General features: G+C 56.6%; 1 protein-coding gene across 4 annotated transcripts in view; it reads right to left on the bottom strand.

Annotated features, from left to right (window-relative positions):
- Positions 1 to 20,533, bottom strand: part of CCDC12 (coiled-coil domain containing 12) — a 56,214-nt gene that overhangs the window by 4,190 nt on the left and 31,491 nt on the right. For all 4 annotated transcript variants that reach the window (XM_032317901.1, XM_032317893.1, XM_032317884.1 and 1 more), the window contains exons 3-7: positions 16,896 to 16,963; positions 2,936 to 3,015; positions 1,385 to 1,446; positions 1,120 to 1,154; positions 35 to 111 (exon numbers count right to left, since the gene is read on the bottom strand). In XM_032317901.1, coding sequence (XP_032173792.1) covers positions 35 to 111; positions 1,120 to 1,154; positions 1,385 to 1,446; positions 2,936 to 3,015; positions 16,896 to 16,963 — 322 coding nt within the window. The remainder of the gene's footprint in view (positions 1 to 34; positions 112 to 1,119; positions 1,155 to 1,384; positions 1,447 to 2,935; positions 3,016 to 16,895; positions 16,964 to 20,533) is intronic.

Raw genomic sequence — 20,533 nt, forward strand, 5'->3', positions numbered from 1 at the left:
GCAGGGATCCCACCTTGCTAGGCCCTGTACTTACGGATCAGCTCGGCAATGGCCCTCTGCGTCCGCTTTTCTAGCTTCTCCAGCTTTTTAGCTACGTCTCTCTTGAGGTCCCTGTAGCAGGCAGGTGCGAGGAGGCCGGAAGGTGAGAGCTGGCTTGGTGTGGCCTTGGGACCCTCCCCTCCCAAAGCCCCTGTGGTGGTAGGAATCACACTCAGCTGCCTGAGGAGACCACCCTGGCAAGGCAGCCAGGACCTAACCCTCTCCCTCTCTGCACTCTCCAAACCCGGCATCGGCCAACAGGCCCTGGCCCACTGAGGCAGCAGCTGGTGTTGCAGACCCACCGACCATGGGCCCGAGTCAAGGTGTGCAAGGGTGGATGGTTGCTCAGGGTTTGGTCTCACTGTGGGTCCTGCTCCTCCTCCAGCCACATGCTCACTCTCGCCAGCAGGGGCTTCCAGAAGTGCGCACACAGCCTATTTTCCCCACTCTGGGATTCCTAGGATGCACGCCCCATGCTTTTGTTTCAACAAATGAGAACACCTTCAGTGGGGCCGTGTCTGTCACAGGATTGCGGATGCCAGGGATGCGGCCCAAGGCCAAGCAAAACAAGCCCAGGCCACACAGCCCTCTCTCACCCTCTGTATCAGCCTGGTCACAGGGGCACTGGGGAAGGACACACAGTCCCCTTTCACAGGAGAGGAAACTGAGGCCCTAGCAGAACGGGACAGGCGGTGGCAAACTGGGACAGAAATTGACGTCTGCCCTTCCCATCACTTTGCCTCCATCATGTGGCTCCGTGAGGGCCACGGCTGGCCTTGCTCAAATGCAACTGTCTGAGGTGGGCTGGATCCTCGCCCTTGCAGAAGGGACTTCTGGAGGGGACGGCTGCTGCTCCCTCTCCCCGGGCCCCTTCCTGCCCTCCAGGTGTCGCCCCACAGGCCTCTCTCCCACGCTCCCTTTATGTCCTGCCAGGAGGTTCTGCGGCAGTTGTTAGCTCATGTAGCTGCGTGTCCACCCTGTCCATCTCCCTGCTTTGAGGGCGGGAGAGGCCCAGCCGGAGGGCCGTGCCCGGCACAAGTGGCCAGTCAGTCCACGCTAGTCCTACGTGGCAGCGCTCACCAGTCAGGCTTTCGGGGCGCGAGGTTGGCCAGGTCCTGGGGAGGAAGCAGACGCATGTCAGGACTGGAGGGGCCCAGCCCCAGGGCACAGGGGTAGAAAGCGGGAAACAAGGGCGGGAGGGAGGAGAGGGTCAGGGAGAGTGGGGCGGAAAGGGAACGCCGAAGTGGAAAGACAGCAGAGACAAAGCAGAAGAGAGGAGCATGGGGCAGCGAGAGGGAGCAGTGAAGGCCCCCCAGCGGGCTCCCGGAGGACTCAGGACGCTCACCACTTCCTCAATGATGGGCTCGGGCTTGGCGGCCTCCAGCTGCTCCTTCACCTTCTCTTCCACTAGAGGGTGCAAGACAACCACACAGGCCGGTCGGAAAGGTGCCGCCATTCGATGGGGCGCACCCTGCAGCCCGGGGGGACAGGGACCCACCCGTGGAGACCCTGGGCTTTCTTGGCCCTCTCACGGGGCTCCCAACCTCCAGAGACTAAGACTGCAAAGGCAGCCCCGGAGGAAGGGCTTGGGGTTCCCAGGATGAAAGCAATCCTGGGGTGAAGGAGGGGCCACGGGACTGGACCGCCAGAAGAGACAGCGCGCAGACCTCCAGCCGGGGCAGACCTCCAGCCAGGACGCAAGGCTGGTACTCTCCCCTGCTGGGAAATGCGAGCACTGCCTGCGTATTTCCACAGACGGTTTTGTGAAGAACCAGGAGACCAGCTTTCCCATAGTCTAAAGGGGCTCCTGGGTTCTGAGGGTGTCCTCTGGGCCCTGGACTGGCCGGGATCCAGGTGTCTTTTCTTTCCATCCCACTTGGATGTGTGTGACCTGGGGAACAGCTGTCCTCACACACCTCCCAGCTACGCCCCGTGGCTGACCACGCACAGGGCCTATGGGTGATGAGACCAGGAGGGCCTTACCTCCGTGGGGACAGAGACCAGGAGCGCTAACGACAAGTCTGGGCTCCAGGAGCTTCCTCTGACCCCCATCACTGTGGCCATGTGCTGCCTCCTGGCCCCTCAGCCCTACCTTACATCCCCCCAGACACAGGTGCTGACCCAGTGGCATGGGACCACTCCCCGCCCCCTCCCTTGTCCGGCCTTACTGTCCCCATCACGGTGCGGCCCATACCATGAAGCAAATCACCCGGAAAGCATGTGAATCTCGGGGCAAACAACATGGGGAACCAGACTGGGCTGTGACTGAAGGGGCAACACTTCACTATTTTCAAGATAAACCATTACTCATTTATAACTTGGAGAATTCAAAACTGGTAACACAAAGGCTAAACATAGGGCCAGGGACCCCCTGGGTAGGAGGTGCCCAGCATCTCCAGTGTGCAGCCTTCCCACAAGCTCCTGCTACTGAGCCGCTCCCTACACCGCGGGAGACGGGCCGCCTCGGGGCCGGACCCTCGCCTGCCAGCATGAACGCCTCTCCCCTTCTCTGCGCCCGGCGGGTGTCTGCCCACAGCCCTCTGAGCGCCTGAACACGCTGCTCTTCTTCGGGGTCTCACTCGAACCCCCAGGCGCCCACAGGACCCTCCCCCCCAGGGCCCCAGGGCCACTTCCATCCCTCAGCCCAGAGAGGTCCTCCCAGGGGACGTGGCCTCTTCCCTCGCAGGTCCCCGGAAGGCCCTCGGGTGCCCTGAGTGCCTCTGCTGTCGTTCATCATGGGTTATGCCCCATAGCCGTGAGATGGGGCCGGAGGCTCCTAGAAGCCCGACTTCAGCCCTGGCGCTGCTGGTTATTTCCCAAGGGAGCACGACATCTGCCGAGGCGGAGGCATCCAGGGGCGTCTCAGAGCAGAGGTGGAGTGACGCAGCCCACCTACCTGCGACTGGCTTGGCCGGGGGCACCCGCCTCCTCTTCAGGTCCTCATCCTCAGGGACATAGTTCCGCAGCCTGAGTTCCCTATGAGAGCAGACAACAGGCGATGCAGCGGAGGGCGTGGCCACCTCGGTCACCTCCAAGGCTGTGAATCAGACCCTGAGGAATCAGATTCCTCACAGGAATCAAACCGTGAGGAAGCCACACATGCTGGAGTCTCTCGGGAGAAAGCCTGGTGAAGAGGGAAAGCACAGGAACAGAAGACTCATGGGGACAGGCCCCCGTCTCTGAAACTCAGTCCCATCCCCTGCCAGGTAGCAGCTGGGCGGGCCACTCTGCCCTCGCCCAGAGCTGGGGCTGAGGAGCCTTGGAGAGCATTCACAGGCCACCTGTCCCGGAGGAGCTCCATTTGACAGTTAGGGGACCTGCAGGTCCAAGAGGCTGCACTACTATCATGAGGTCCCACGGCAGTGGCTGCAGCGTGACTTGGAGTCAGGGCCGGAGCTCCTGGACTGAGTTTCTCCTAAGGGACAAAGCCCGGTGGTCACCGGGTTCTCCAAACCCAGCCTCCTCCTCAGAGCCTCTGAGGTCGGGAGCCGCTGGAGCAGAACTCAGGTCTTGGTGGCAAGGGTGCACCTGTGCTCGGGGCAGGCAGCCAGGGCGGAGGACAGGAACAACGGTGTGTGAGGCTGAAGAGCCAGGCCCACCAGGACAGCCAGGAGAACAGCCCAGCCCCAAGGCCGCAAGAGCTCCTTAAAGTGCTCCTGGAAAGACCCCAAGAGCTCTGTGACAGCAGAGGAGCCACAGGGGGGAAGAGGGCCAGGATCACAAAGTGGGCCTGCCTGGCCAGTCCCCTCGGGCAGGGTGGGCCACACCACGGACTTGCTGGGGCCGCCCTGGCTCAGCAGCTCGTCCACCCCACGCCCCCTCCCAGAAGCTTGCCTGCAGCAGAAGTGGCCCTGGCCAAGCCCACAGGGTGGCAGAGCAGTTCCTGGGGGCTGCTGCTTAATAAAAACCAAAGACTGTTGGCCAGACCATTTCAGCCCTGAGGAAGCAGAAGTGACCCTGACACACCAGCCAGAGAAGCCTGGGCTGGGGCTCCTCCTTCTTCACTACCTCTTCTGAGCCCCTCAAGGACTGCTGGCCCCTCTGAAGTCCTAGACCTCCAGGATAGGGCCTATTTCTCCAGCAGGAGAGCTCCCACTGTCCATCACCTACGGAACACTGCCTATACCGGGCAAAAACGCCACTCACGTCCCTGGGCAGCAAGCTTTTCTAGAGCCAAGGCAGCAGGTGTCTGTGGCCATACACTGAGCAAGCGGCAGTGGTCTGAGTTGGGGAGCTCTCTGATGCCAATCACCCCCTAATTCACCAGCGCCCCCCCCCGGTGCCCTTCTCTGCCAGGGCCCCAAGAGGCAGCGCCGGCACGGCCTGCATGCAGAAATCCTGCCACCCACTCCCACAGGCCGCCTCCTCTATGGAGCGGGGAAACCCACCCTGTCCTCTACCCACCAATGGCTCCCTTGGGCCCACTGGCAAATGCCACGGAGGCACCAGGAGAGAAAGCCATGAGTGATTTGGTGCAGGTACTTTCGTTCACAACAGGGTGGGGAGAGAAGCGGAAGAGAAACTGGGTGTGGGCAGATGACTGCAGGGGTTAGTGAGAAAGAAAACCCCTATCACTCTCAGAAACCAGCTCCAGGGCCGTGTGAGAAATCAGCAGGCAAGAGGGGAGGCCACTGGGAACTGTGCCCGGGCTCACGGCAAAAGCGAGTGCCCACACCCTGGCCCCCTCGCTGCTCAGGCTTTGGAAGACACTGGAACGGGGAGGACATGGCAGGGGGACAGGGAGAGGCAGAACAACAGGAAAGAGCAGCACGGCCAGGGGGCTGGCCACCCAGCACCCCCATGTCCCGCAGCAGCCCCGCTGCCTGCTGCCCCCGCACCCCTGGAGCTGAGTACGGGTCCAGGAGTCACGGACACATGGGTCACTGTGGGACTGTCCCATCTGGGCCTCAGTTTCCACATCAGTAAACAGTAAACTTGATACTGCACAGCTGTTCAAGCTAGGTCCGAGCCCTCCTTGCTTGACTCTGTAAGACCTAATGAAGAGACTGCCTCTCACTAATCCCCAGTTAACTAGCCCTCCCCTATGCCTATCACTGACATGGGACAAGAGCCTCTGGGGCAGGTCATGGGGGCAATGGGTTCTGCTCAGGGCCTGGTCTTTCCAACATGGGACCAAGGTTTAACCGTCTGCCTCTGCAAACAACTTGAAAAACCTGACAACAAGGGCGCCTGAGTAGCTTGGTCCGTTAAGCGTCTGCCTTCAGCTCAGGTCATGATCCCAGAGTCCTGGGATCGAGTCCCATATCGGGATCCTTGCTCAGTGGGGAGCCTGCTCTCCCTTTGCCCCTCCCCCTGCTCATGCTCTCCCTCTCAAATAAATAAATAAAATCTTTAAGCAGCAACAACAGGGGCGCCTGGGTGGCCTGGGTGGGTTAAGATTCTGCCTTCAGCTCAGGTCATGATCTCACAGTCCTGGGATCAAGCCCCACATTGGGCTTGCTGCTCAGCAGGGTGACTACTTCCCCTTCTCTCTCTGCCGATTTATGATCTCTCTGTGTCAAATAAATATATAAAATCTTAAAAAAAAAATTCCATTTGTTAGCCTTGGACAAGTATCTGGGCAACCAGGATTGGAAGGGCTGCGATCACAGGGTGGAGGGGCAGTGCAACAGGTGAGGCTGACCCTGGGCACCTCTTCTCCCTTAAAGCACCTACTTACATGCAGAGGCTAAAAAGCGGAGACCCCAAGCAGAGCTTCCCGCCAACCCATGGGCTGAAGAGACAGAAGTTTGCATCAGTGTGAGGAAGGAAGCCTCTTCCTAAGTCCTGAGAGGGTGAGTGAGGGCATCCATAACCAAATCACCTGCCAGAAGCTGGAATACATTTTCTCTGGAAGAAAATAAATGATTCAGAACCCCCAAATTATCCCCAGGACTTTTCATATACAACATCCAGGATTCCACCAAAGTCATGGGAAAAAAAAAATAAATAAAGATGCCAGAAATACACCCAAAGGAGATTCATTTCATTCATTTCACTAGAAATGAAATACAAAACAAATTAATGAAAGATTGGGAAGGCCTCTCACACAATGGAGAACTGCAGCAGAGAATGTGAAATTGTAAAAATTAATCAAATGGGAATTCTACAACTGGAAATCTAACCAAAGCTAAAAGAGCTCAATAAATGGGTTCCACTAGAGCTTAGAACAACGAAAGGGGGGATTAGGGAACCACAAGGTAAGTCAGAAAATATCCAGACCAAGGCATATAGGAAAAAACGTTGGGAAATATGAAAAAGAACAGGACAGATTCATATGATGTGGCAGAAAGAGCTAACATAACATGTAACGAGAATCCCAGGAGCAATATTTAAAGAGATAATAACTGAAAATTTCACAAAACAAGTGGAAAACATTGAGCCGAGCCACACACAGATGAAAGAAACACTGGGAACTCCAAAAAGAGCACAGTCAGGCAAATCATTATCAAACTACTCAATGCCAAAGATAAATTCTTAAATTAGGTAGACACGTGGCCTTCAAAGGAAAACTTAAGACGAACAGCTGACTTCTCGACAGAAACAATGGAAACCGTAAAACAATGGAGTGATACATGGCCAAGGCCAGGAGTCATGAGAATGTTGCACCAGAGTGATAAATCGAGATAAACCAGCCTTCAAAAAGGGGCACCTGGGTGGCTCAGTCAGGTAAGTATCTGACTCCTGACTTTGGCTCAGGTCATGATCTCAGGGTGGTGGGATCGAGCCTGCCATCAGGCTCTACATTCAGTGGGAAATCTGCTTGGGATTCTCTTACCCTCTCCCTCTACCCTCCTCGGTGCTTGCGTGCTCTCTCTCAGATAAACAATAAATCTTAAAAAAAAAAAAAAAAAAAGCCTTCAAAGAAAAACTAGCAAAATTGGCCGTCAGGGAATCTGTCAAGAAATACTAAGGGGAATGCTTTTAACTGAAGTAAAACCATTTCCTTCAGTCAGCTGCAGAAGGAATGTAGAAGGAATTGCAGAAGAAATGAAATGCATGAGACAGAGTAAATATGCAGGGAAATCTAAAAGAATACTGACACTGCACAAAATACTCATAATGACTCCTGGGATCAAAAATGCAGCATTGGGGACGACTGGCTGCATGAGAAATGGTATGGACTTTTTTTTTTTTAAATTAGGCTCCATATCCAACGTGGGACTTGAACTCATGACCCTGAGATCAAGAGTCAGACACTCTACTGACTGAGACAGCCTGGTGCAAATGCCCTGGGCCACCCCCAGGTCCCTCCATGTGGGCAGCCATCGTCTGAGCTGAACCTCTCTCTTCTACAGAGCGGGCACAGACACAGAAGCCATCTGGGTACCCCCATTTTCACCCTCTCTGATCCAGTGCCCCCTGTGTCCCCTAAACAAGGCTCAGCCTCTTCACACAGTCCTGACCTCATTCCCCATTGGCCCCACAGCCTACTTTCCAATCAAATGTCTCCTGGATCACTGCCAGCCCGGTCTGCTACACTTTCCTGCCCCTGGGCTTCAAGACCTAACTCAATCAGATGGCATACTGAGCAGCCCAAAGATGGCCATCCACCCCAAGACACAGCAGACGACTCCTCTCCTGTGCTTCCCCTTGGCCCTCCAAGGCCCTCCCCTCTCTGCAGCAGCCCGCACACCCCATGCACATGGCCCTTTCACGGCTGTCCCACACACCCTGTCCTACAAGCTCCCAGAAAGTCAGCTCCAGCGCTCCACTGACAACTCACATTTATCTCCACTCCACAGAGGAATTCAGGGAGGGCACGTGGTTGGTGGCCTGGGGGCTCTCTGGGCCTTATAGTGCTTGTGAAGCAGAGAATTTGTGCCCAGGAGATTCACAAAGGGCAGGAATGTGGCCAGGCCAGAGCAGCCAACTCCTCAGGGCCTTCTGCTGTGTTTGTAAGCAAAGCAAACAAACGTGATACCCACGTTCACATCCTACGAAGTCTCCTTAAACAGGGGAAATACCTGTTTCCATCTTCTCTCCTCCACTCCCTCCCTGGGTATCTGAGGAGACCTAGCAAGAGCCTGAGCAGGATCAGTGACCATTGTGAGGTCTCCCTCAAGGCCAGCTGCGGGGACCCCGGGTGTGGGCTGGCCAGGGAGATTCTGGGGAAATCGCCTCCCACACATGTCCCTCAAGAGAAGGGGGAGGAGAAAGTTGGTATTCTCTGTAAAATATGAAACTCTGCCCAGGAGGAGAGTTCTAGAATGTCCACGTTAAAGGAGGTTTCCAGATGATCTGGAAGGTCCAACCCTTTCACTGGCAAGCAGGTCTCAGAGAAAGCCTACTGCTCATGGAGGGTTCTTAGCCCTCGCCTACTTTGCCCTTATCCGTGCTCCCAGCCTTACACTCGGGGACACCAGACCCTTGTCTCACCCCTTTGCCCTCAGCCCCTGCCCTGGGCCCTCAGAACACAGCCCACCCCACCCAGCTATCTAGGTCTCTCATGACAACACAGGCTCCTCCAGAACCAGAGAAAGGTGGGGAGGGTCTTAAAGCTCTCCTCCCAGTAGCTGAACACAGGGCAGATCAAGCCCAAGACAGGCCTGGGAGGTCCTGGAGGCCAGCCCTGGCTGAAGACAGTAGCTCTGACCACAAACGGCTTTCAGCTTGCACATCCGGGGTCCGGAGCCATGGGCCTCTTCCAGGGACGGATGGACACACACACACACACACACACACCCAACAACCTTCTGTGTGCTTTGGGCTCTGCACAAGCACGCTCACCCCCATGTCTAATGTAGACAAGGCCTGGTTTGTGGCTACCAGAGTCCAGACCCCTGAGGCCCATGAAAACAAGGTGACAAGCAACTGTCCCAAACGGTTCACAAGTGCTCCGGAGGCTGGTGGTCACTTCCTTCCAGACAGATTAGAGTGTTCAAACCCCATGACCTGATAAGCCTGCTCTGGGGAAATTATACCATAGAAATAGGACCAAAACAGGATCAAACAAAACCGAATGTTCCACACAGAAATGCTTCTGGTAGCATCATCTGTAACAACCCCAGGCCGACACTTCTGGGCTCTCTTCTGGCGGAGTCCCCCAGAGGACAATGCAAGCACCCCATCCAGACAGTGGCCACAATGGGAGCAGGGGGCGGGGGGAGTGGTCCAGATCAGGACAGTGTCATCAGAACATCCGGAAACGTCCCTAGAAGTAAAGTACAAGGTGGGTATGGAACACGGACACTGGAAACAGATGGACTGTAGCGATTTCTTGTTTGGTGGTTGCTCAGCAGTTTAATTCGGGAAACTTGATGGTTGGCCTGATAGCAAATGAAACTTTTAAAGAGCCCAGCGGCTTCCCCACTCATGGGCAGAAGACACTGTACTCCAGCTGTCCTCCCAAAGGGCAAAGCTGGCCACACTATGGGGACAGGTACAGACAGAGGGCAGTCAAAGGCCACCCCCCCCCCCCCCCCCCCCCCGCCGCCAGCCAACCTGCCCCAGGCCTCCCGTCCTACTGACAGAGAAAGTGTGGCACAAGAACAGACCATGTGCCGGACAAGGCCACATCCCACGGACAAAGCCTCTCATGTGACCCCTGGCCAAAGATTCGTCCGAGGGCTTCAGGGAAAGGGGTGGGAGCTCCCGTATCCACCTGCCCTTGATGTCCAGCCCCCACCCCAAAGCGCAGGGCAAGATGGATGGGACGATGCTTCCTTCTCCACAGGAACACCCTCCAGTGCTGCCTCTCAGGAGTGCCCTTCAACGTCAGGTGGTTACCGATACTTCCCAGATGTGGAAAACAGTCCACAGAGAGACTCATGGATGTGCCCAAGAGCCACAGAGGGCGGGAGAAGCCAGAGCCAGAATCCCAGCCCAGGTGTCTGGCCTCAAGGCAGACCCCAGCCTCCCTCACCAAGTTCCTTAGGGACCTGCAGTTACGTGGAAGAGGAAAGGCCAGCTGACAGCAGGCCCAGGAGTGCTGCCCAGGTCGGCAGCTGGGTCAGCCTGCGCTCCGGGCCCTCTGTGTTCGTGAAGGGAAAAAAATCATGCTGGCCATTCCCGCATCTTCTCCCTCTCTGGAGCGTGGCCCACAGCACCATTCTTGAAACCCCTCCTCCCTCCCCAGATCCCAGCCTCCAGGACCCTCCCTCAGCCCCTGACATTACAGTGGGTCACAGGCGTTAGAAAAAGGGGCTTTAGAAATCTAGAACAGAAAGGCAGTCGGGCCTGGTCTTAAAAACAGGGCAGCCAAAAGCACCAGGGCTGGGCAGGGGTGAGAAGCCCCACTCAAGTTCACCCCACTGTGTCAGCCCTCAGGCCCACCAAGGGTACCAGGTGTCCAGTCCCTGATGGTTCAGAACAGCCAGCAGCTGGCCAAGGCCATGCTCAGGGCCAAGTACAAGTTAATTCAGGCCCCTCTGCCCAGTTTGAGCTGCCAAATCTGGCTCGTGTGGTCCAGACCCACTGCCACCCAAGACTCTGCAGGGCCCAGGCCACGTTCCCTAGACTTCCAGACTGGGCTCCGTACCCACCCCACCTGAAAACGCACCGCTGACGGGCATCTGAAGTACTAGAAACAGATGATGTACTGAAAAGCAAGGACTGAAGAAGAAACGAGGAGCAGTACTCCCTCCAAAAATCATAAGCAGCCACTGAGTTTGAAGAAGTGTATTTATCAAAAGATGATCAGAACACAGTGTGTGGAAAAAGGTAACAAACAGCAGGAACCTGTAATTTCAGTACTTTAAGTATCAATTCAGATCTTAAGAGAGGAGACAGCAAAGGTCTGGGCAGCCAAGCCAAATCCCAAAGGGCACACAGGATGAGTCCTGAACTGGCCACACCGGCTGTCTGGGGACAGATGGCGGTGGGGGCCGGGGGGGCCGGGAGCCTGCACAGCCCACCGCCTCCCACCCTCCTGGGCCCCACCTGTCCCACAGGCCACGCTGGGGAGGTAGATGGTGCTCAACCCCATGGGGCTGCCCCGAGCTGTAAGCCCCGATTGAAACCTCTTCTCACCACACCGCTGCCCAGCCTCCCTAATGCCCACCCCACTGGCCCCAGCCACGAGCCACGAGCGCACACGGGCCAAAGGCCCCCGGTGCCTCCGTATCTGGGAGAGGCGAGGAGGGTGAAGGTGGCAGAACAGAACAGGCAGGGCCCTGGGAGCTTGCAGGCAGAGGGGCTGGGGATGACTTCCAGTGCTGGACCCCTTCCGCTCAGCTGGGAGATCGTGGGCAAGTCGCTTCACCTGCATGAAGTGAGGTTTCTTCACCTCGCAGTCGGAACACACCTGCTCCTGGAGGAGGGAGGGGGATTTCATGGGAAGGGCTTGGGAAGCCCTGATGATCACGACCGACAAGATCAGGGCTTCTTCCCAGGCAGAAAGGACCCAGCCACCCTCCCGGGTTCCGCTGCATGGAAGGGAAGCGACTGGCCTGCTCGAATGGTGAACACCTCCTTCTTACACCAGTCCTCTTCCTGATTCACTGTCCCTCGACCCAGGGCCTACTCCGGAGTGGCAGGGCCAGGAGAAGCAGGGTGACCCACGGAGCCAGAGTCCATCCCACTGCAACGGACCGGGCCCAGAGCACATGGAGGTGACTCAGGAGGAGTGGGTGACAGCCTCCCCGAGATCACCACGAGAGTGGGATAAAGGTGACATCATGGCTGTGCAAGCACAAGACACTGTCCCAGAGACCCAGCTCGCAGACGAGAAGGCCTGACACTTGCCAGCCTGCAGGGCTCGGGCACTGGGCCAGGCCCGGGCCGGGCCTCAGCCGGGGTGGGACCTCTCTCCACACGGAGCTGCAGAACTGGTTTTCCATCCTGAAGAATGAGGGCTTGGGGCCCAGTTTCTGTGGTAGCAGCCTGTGAGCCAGTCCGGAGTGAGCAACTGTCCCTGTGTGGGGACTGTTCCAGCTGGGGGCACACCTTGATCCGGAGGAGGAGGGAGGAGCTGGTGGCGGGGGGCTGAGGGTTTGAGGCTTGCTTGTTCAGGCATGCAACAAGACCCGCTCTCCTGCCCCGGGCCCGCTAGGGTGTGCAGCACCTCTCCCTCCTCCCCGATGCCAGTGTGGCTGTGACTCTCCGCTAAAACCCTCCCCCCAGACACCCAACTGTGGCACACGGATCAGCTGACTTGCCCTCAGGAGGAAGTGACCAAGGCTTTAAAAAAAACAGAAAAGCCCCTCTCGGTGGGCCAGTTTTCCAGGGCTGCCAGGTCCTGTCTTACCAAGGCCATAAGCAAGGGGCTGTGTTAAGACAGGAGTCTCAGGGGCGCCTGGGTGGCTCAGCGGGTTAAGCCTCTGCCTTCAGCTCAGGTCATGATCCCAGGGTCCTGGAATCGAGCCCCGCATCAGGCTCTGCTCAGCAGGGAGCCTGCTTCCTCCCCTCTCTCTGCCTGCTTGTGATCTGTCAAATAAATAAATAAAATATTTTTTAAAAAAAGAGAGAGAGAGGAGTCTGGGACACCCCTCAGAGTCAGCTACAGGGACGGTGGCTGGAAGAGAGCGGTTCCAGCCCAGACAACAAGCAGAGGCCTTCTGGGAAGGCAAACACGGTTTCCCTTCCCACAGGGCCTGGCTTGGGCTGGTCTACCTTCAAGGGACTGACTCCCCACCCCAGTGGGGATTTGCTTGTATGGGGACAGGGCAGGATTTATCCTGGAGAGAGTCATACAGATTTTAAGAAGACATAATGGATCTAGAGATTCCATGCAATTCCAATCAAAATCCTAGCAAGCTTTTTAAAAAATAGATAATATCGAGCCAATTCTAGTTTATAAGGAAAGGCAAAGGAACCGGAAGAGCCTAAGATTCTGAGAAGTGTCCTTAGGCAAACAGGCAGGAGCCCAGGCAGAGAGGAAGAGGGGTGATTCTCTAGTCTGGCAGGCAAGGAGTGAGGTCCCTGGGGTGCCCGCCTCCAATCCTGCTGGGTGCTCCGGTTTCCTTGGCCTCCTGCCCCAGCCCCACACCGCACCTGCTAAATGATGGCACACACGGCTTCGCTGAAGCTCACCTGTATTGGGGGCTGGAGGGGGTGTCCCATGCAGGACCTGAACGATTCATTTCTCAGCCTTACTTCTTCTCTCATCCACCCCCCTTGCTGTCTCCCCAACCACTGCCGCATTTGCCAAATGACCACAGCCTGTGTGAAAGTTCTGTCTTCTCCACGCGTCTGGAGTCCCTCAGTTCTCTCAGGAGAGCCTCAAAGTGACTTCTTTCTGCCCAGAGCCCAGCATAAGCCAGACAGAAAGTGATGGTATTTGTTGCGCTCATCAGAGAAGCGAGTGCTATTGTGCTCCCCCTCTTTCTGCCGGAGATACTCGGGTGAGGCTCATTAAAGCAACGGGACTGGCCAGGGCCACAAGGCTAGTACCTGGCGGGCCGGGCCTCCCACCCGGAGCTGCTCCCAAGCCCCAAGCTCCCTCCATCTGCCTGGTTTCTACAGTTTTGGGGCCCCGCTGCTGAGAACGGTCTCAACTTTTCTTACTTTGCTCAGTCGTGTCTGAGTAACCAGAAGCACATGACGAACGTCCGGGAAGTCCATCTGGAAGTTCATCACCAGCCAGAGACATGGGCAGCCCCCATAAGCCTGTGCAGCACCTACAGGGCCACCAGGTTAACCCTCCCTCCCTGCTCTAGGGACCTGTACGAAGCCTGCGCTGGGCTTTCCAAGCCATGGGTCAGAGGGTGTCTGTCCTGCCTCCCCAGTAAGAGGTTACCCCACTCACCCTTCCACCCTGCAGCTCATGCCTCTGAGCCTTCTCTGCCCAAGTCCTACCCACTAAGACTCCAGACCCAATGCAAGAGGAATGTTCTCCGTAAGGCCTTGTCCTGCTGCCCCTGGCTGAAGGCAGCCCACAGTGGGCCCTGCGTTCCTCTCAGGACACTTCAGAAGGGCTGGTGCCCACAGAGGTGCCCATCTGGCACCTGGGCTCAGAGAGGGCCGACCTGGACCAAAACAGACTGTTCTTACTTCCCAGGAGCCAAGGAAGCAAAGATGCTCACTGCTAACTGGCCTCTGAGATCATCCCTCCCCCCACCCCCGTCCTCGGTGGAGCTGGAAGGCGGCCCCTTCTCCCCACTGGCAGAGAGGGCCATGGCAGGGGCTGGGGCTTAGGGGCTCTGTGGAGTGTGCTCCCAAGCCATAAGCATCCTGCTGGGAGTCCCTTTCCAGATTTTGGGTACCGATGAGGAGAAAGGTCCCCTCTTGCCTAGGACAGACCCAGATTCTACCGCCTCAGGCTCTTCCTGGAAAGCCCAAGGCTACACCCCAGACCCTGCAGTCTGGGCTTAAACCCACAGGGGTCTGGCCATTTGGTACAGGGACTACTAAAGCTCTCCCCTGCCCTGCCCTCCCGAATAACCTGGGTGGCCCCTTTGCTCTAAGCCTGTTCAAGTCAAGAGAGTCCCCTTTTCCTGGGGGGCTACAAATTCAGGCACAGCTCCACGCCTGGCTCAGGCGGGGCTTCCTGACAAGGCAGTGACTGAGCAGCAGAGGGACCAACACAGAAGCCATGCTCCTGATGCCCGGGCCAGACCTGTCCCCCACACACCCTGCCTTATAGACGGCGGCGTCAGAAAAGTGGGAGAACAGGATGGAAGTAGAACTCAATTCAGTGTCCCACAGGTCTGGTCTGTGGGCAGCTCTGAGCGGGTCTTCCTGCCTCCCCTACCGGCCCTCACCTGCCCAGCCCCTGCAGGCTCAAGAAAGGATTTCAGAGGGGTCTCAGGCTTTGCCACAAATGACTCACTAAGGCCTAGAAGGTGAACCAGGGCTCTCTTACCCAGAGCTTTCGCACAGGAACCTGGGGCCCTGCGGCTCTCTCTTTTCACACTGTTTTTGTGATGAAATCTCTCAGGCACACAGAAATAGAGAATAACACCACACTTGTGCTCTCTTCCTCAACAAAAGCAACACTGCCGTTTTTTGAGACAGGTTTGTTCCTGCCCCCGCCCCCTGCCTGCCTTTTTGTTAAAGGAATGGTGTATTGTGGCTGGTGAAAGCCTTTCCCTAATCCGGTTTCCTCCCAGCTTCCCAGCAGCTAACCTGAAGGTGGGAGCAGGTGCACGTCCACGGGCATGGCCCCATTCCCGTGGCTTCCACTCCACTGCCCTCTTCCCAGTCTATCCCTCTCCAGAGAACATGTGCCCCATGAGGGCAGGGGCGTTGTTTTGTCCACAGCCACCTCCCAGGCCAAATCAGGGAAGCAATCAAGTCAGGACTTGTGGAACGAGTAACACCTCTATTATCGTGTGGGTTTCTGAATTTCATACGAATGCTCCTGCCCTGTCTGTTCTCAATGCCAAAGCCTGCTCTTCTCTCCATCGACACCATGTTCGAGATTCAATCCCACGACTCAACAATCACCTGTTCTACCGTATGACCCTGCTCACCACTGACCCTTCTCTTTCTCCTCTAGGAGGAGGGGATGAGAGCACTGACGTCCCAGCAAAGCAAAGACAGCCCAGAAATCAGGACTCTAGGCTCTAGCCAGCGATCGACTGAGAACCTAAGTAAGAACAAACCAGCAGAAAACCAGAGGTTCCCCCAGCAGGTCCCACAGAACAGGGGAAACCGTTCAGGTATGCACCCCCAAACCACACATGTGAGGTCACCTGGCAAAAGAGCAAGGACGCAGCCATCATCTTGGGCACCAGTGAGGGCCCCCTGAGGTGCTGGTGGAGGGGTCAGACCCAACAGGGAAGCACTGAGTCCAGCACCTAAGGTGGCGGGGTCCCAGCACCACCCACCTCTCGGCACAGAGCCGTTCCCATCTCTGATGAACAAGCGAGGGGGCAAGGACCCCCTGGGGCTGCCTGTGAGGGCGGTGTGAACCCCCTCTGTAAATGTGCAAGTCACACAGGTGCACACACACGCACACACACACGCACAAGCACACACACACGCACCCTGGAGGATGAAGACGCCCCGTCTGGTTTGAGATCAGCTCCAGATGAGGGGCCCGCCCCCAGGGAGATTCCCCTCACACTGGTAAGGTCAACATAAGGCCGTGGCATCAGGAAGTCCTGCTCCCTCCTCCGGGGAGGGTCCCCCCTCTCCAGCTATCCCCCCTCAAAGCACAGCCTGCCCGGGGAAGTTTTCTTCAGACATCAATATCCACTACCCGACACAAGCAGACGCCTTCAAGCCCTGGGCCTTGAGGAAACTGCTCAGGACAGAGGACACCAAGGTGACCTGTCCATTCAGAGACCAAGTCTGATCCCAAGCACAGCTCCCCCGCCGGCCTTGTGGCCTGAGTTCAAGGCTGGGCGTGGGAGGGAGGGCGCGAGAGCCTGGAACTCCGGCATGGAAGTGCTGGGCGGGCAGGAAGGCTCTCCCCAGCTCATGAAGACCAACCAGCTCCTGCCCGCCCCACACCGCGGGTTTGCCAATGTTTCACAGGTACTTCTGAGGCAAAGCAGCCCCCGAGCTGAACTCCACGGGAAAAATGACCCGTGGAAGGTGGAGGGAAGAGGAAGGGGAGGACAAGGAACCCAGGCTAGGAGAACAGCACACGCAGAGGGCACCTTCAGGAGACGCCGAAGGGCCGGAGGGGTCACAGGGAACGGGAAGGGGCTGGATGAGGCCGGGTAGCCCCGGCAAAGCGAACACGCCAGGCACGGTTTGGACCTGATTCTGCAGGTGCTGGGGAACACGCCAGGATAAACCTTAACAAGGGTTGGGAAGAATCTGCGGGTGGCCACGTAAAAGCCAGCTGGCCAGTGGGGGAAAGGGAGCAAAGCCTCCGACCTGGGGGGGGAAGGGCGAGCTTTTCAGACCTGCACAAGGCAGCCGAGGGGCGGCGGGGGTGGGGGGTTGGGAGTGGGGGGCACAGGGCACGGGGGTAGAGACTGTCAGCAACGAGGTGGATGACATGAGCTGCACACGGGCCTCACCTGTGCTTCTCGCCTTCCTCCTCCCCTTCTCTGAGCTGCTTGGTTTTGGGCTCCCCGTCATCCTTGTCCTGCAAAAGAAGGGAGAAAACCACTTGCTCAGATGGGCGCTCTTCCCCTGTCCTTGACGCCCAGGGAGCTGGGGAAGAATGGGACTGGGAGCTCTGCCCTGTGCTCCGGAGAGGCTCGGCAGCCTCTGACCCTGGCAAGGAGCAGCTTGATGTCGCAGCCCCCGACCGCTCCCGAGTGGCACACAGCACCGGAGCCTCACTGCCCAGCCTTCAACTCCTCCCCTGCCCCTACCCACCACCCACAAAACTTAGCAACCGGTGACCCCAGCCTGGACTGGGCACATGGTGACCCCCACAGAACACATGCAGGAGGAGCTAGGTTTGAGTGGTGAGAAATGCAGGTGGTTGGCAATCCCCCCCGCCCCGCCCCGCCCGTGGGTCTGGATGGAGCTGCCCGCCGAGCTGAGAAAGGCAGTCACCAGTGACCAGGGTGGGGCAAGAGCTTGGGCCTCCAGGGCCTCCAGGGCCTCCAGGGCTCCCTTCCAGGCCAGCAGACTGGTGTTCCTCCAGGAACAACTATTTCCTTACCTTAAGGGGTAACTAACTCCAACTAGAACCAGGCTTAGAATAAGACTCCTGCCGTGTATTCAGGGGATGGAGGGAAGGAGAACTAGTTTCAAGGTTTTATGGGGAAAATATCTTCTTTTTTTGTTGTTGTTTTGGCTTTTTTTTTTTTTTTTGCCTTCCTCTTGCCCCTCCCCCCGCCCCGCCCCGTCTCTTGGTAAGTCTCAAACCTGACATAGTGTACTCATTCTCTGGGAACACCAGGGGCCACAACAGAGGACAGCACCATGCAGCTCCAGCTACAGAAACAAGTGACTCCCTGGGCTTTCTCCCTGACTCCATAAGATGAGACTGGCCCTGGGCACAAACGGACATGCAGGGTGTGCACCCATGTCTGTGCTCGAATGCATGACCGTGTTCTCAGTGCACGTGCTGGGGCACTCCGGGGTCCCCGTGCCTGCCAGGACTGGCCCTCCAGTTGGGGAGGGTGGTGTCACCGTGTACTTCATTACTGGCAGCAGCGTGCCTTTGCCCATCCCTCTGGAACAGTGTTCTGAGACATCAGTAAGGCACTGCCATAAAGAGGCCGCTTTGATGTAAGCAAGAGCTAGAGGGGTGCCTGGGAGGCTCAGCTGGAGGAGCACACAACTCCTGATCTTGGGGTATAGACTTCATGTTGGGTGCAGAGGTTACCAAAAAAAGGAGGGGGAGAAAGGAACTAAAAAAAATTTTTACCATTTGCTAAATGGAACTAGATGGAACTAGAGAGTATTATGCTAAGAAAAATAAGCCCAATAGAAAAAGACAAATACCATGATTTCACTCCTATGTGGAATTTAAGAAACAAAATAGATGAACATAGTAGACAGGAAAGAAGAAATAAAATAAGATAAAATCAGAGAGGGAGACACACCATAAGAAACTTTAAAAAAAAGAATATATATTTTTAAAAATATTGTATTTATTTTTTATTTGACAGGCAGAGATCACAAATAGGCAGAGAGGCAGGCAGGGAGAGAGGAGTAAGCAGGTTCCCCGCTGAGCAGAGAGTCCAACGCGGGGCTCGATCCCAGGACCCTGGGATCATGACCCTAGCCAAAGGCAGAGGCCTCAAACCACTGAGCCACCCAGGCGCCCCCCCAAAAAACAATATTTATTTATTTGACAGAGAGCACAAGCAAGGGGAGCAGCTGGCAGAGGGACAGGGAGAAGCAGGCTCCCCGAAGGAGGAGGGAGCCTGATGTGGGGCTCGATCCCAGGACCCCAGGATCATGACCTGAACTGAAGGCAGTTGCTTAACCAACTGAACCACCCAGGCACCCCACCATGAGACACTCTTAGCTCTAGGAAACGAACTGAAGGCTGCTGGAGGGGAGGTTGGGTGGGGACGGGGTATCTGGGTGAGGGGCATTAAGGATGGCATGGGATGTAATGTGCACTGGGTGTTTTAGGCAACTGATGAATCACTAAATTCTACCCCTGCAACTAATAATACAATATATGTTACCTAAATGGAACTTAAATAAAAATTTAGAAAAGGAAAGAGCTAGAACAGACATATAAATTTTAAGTGAAACATCTACGTGTGCTGTGCTAACTCTCCCTGAACTTTGCTCGTGCCACGGACAGCTGCCTCCCTGACAGCGGCATCTGCTCCATGAATCCCTTCCCAACAGTGATCGCCATGGAGACCTGAGAACAACCAGACCCCACCGTTCCTAGGCCTCACGCTTACAGGGAAGGAGAGCCCGGAAACCAGCCTGGAGGCTTTTGGCCCAGAGAAATGCTTTTATGATGTGCATGGATCAAGATAAGCAAAAGCTCTTTCAACCTAGTCTAGCAGCCTAGTCTCAGGGACGAAGAAGCAGGAACGAGTGACCACATGAGAGGTCCACGTGGTTCTGCAGGGTGGGGTGGGGAGGGATGGACAGAATGTGGGGGTGACTGGAGTAGGACAGGCTTCCTGGACAGGGGTGCAGCCGCAGCACAGGAGGGTGTGCTGTGCAGAACACCCAGGTGGCCGGAGAAGCAGGCCTTGGTGAAGGTGAATGCTGGTCAGGCTGGCGACGCAGGTGGGGCCGGTCACAGAGGGCTCTGGCCAGTGTCCTAAGTAAGGCACTAGGAGCCAGAGGAAAGGCTGGGGGAGCTGTTGGCAGAAGGACCTTTCCTAAGAGCCTGGCCACTTTGCTGGACAAGCAAGCCCCGGACAGAGAGGCTCTCGGATGGCGATGGCCGAACAGGGAAGGGAGGACAGAGTACAAATTTTCATTTTTTAAGATTTTATTTATTTATTTGACAGAGGGAAAGCGAGCGCGCACAAGTAGGAAGAGAGGCGGGCAGAGAGAGAGGGAGAAGCAGGCTTCCCACTGGCAGGGAGCCTGATGTGGGGCTCGATCCCAGGACCCTGGGATCATGACCTGAGTAAAAAGCAGACGCTTAACTGACTGAGCCACCCAGGTGCCCCCAGAGTACAAATTCTTCAATGAGAAACAAGCTAGGGTTCTCTGTGTGGCCTCCAGTGCTGAGGGGGCCTGGGCGGGACCTTCCAACGGGTGCACGCACCCCTCTCCATTATGAAATGCCAGCAGATTAAGCAAGCCGTAAGCCTGAACAGTCAAAAAAAAAAAAGTTCCTTTCCAACTGCCCATGAGCAGACTCCCCAACCGCCTGCCTCCCCCTGGTGAGTAAGGACAGAGACAGAAGGGCAGAGAGAAAAGGCTCAGCTTTCCCCCGCGTGGGCTGGTGGGCAAACCCAATGGAAGGCGTCTTTCCATGGGGCTCTGTTAACCTGGACCAGCTGGCAGAGGAGGGTGGGGACAACAGGACCGGCCTCCGGGAACCAGTCCTCGGCAAACACTGTGCCCCCTTCTCGGCAGCCACCGCGGCCACCACAGTCCTGGAGTCCCAGAGATACTCGAGTGCCCTGGCGCAGGCTGGTTATTCATTAATGAATGAGAAAACATGCACCCATCTCTGTGACATTTTTTAAAAATGCCCAGCTGTCCAGTGGGTGGGCTGCACCATTAACTGCCCGCAGCGTGAGGTTAAGGACGACCCTGGCCTGGG

The sequence above is a fragment of the Mustela erminea genome, chromosome 1 (genome assembly GCF_009829155.1).
Source record: "Mustela erminea isolate mMusErm1 chromosome 1, mMusErm1.Pri, whole genome shotgun sequence".
Classification (NCBI taxonomy): Eukaryota; Metazoa; Chordata; class Mammalia; order Carnivora; family Mustelidae; genus Mustela; species Mustela erminea.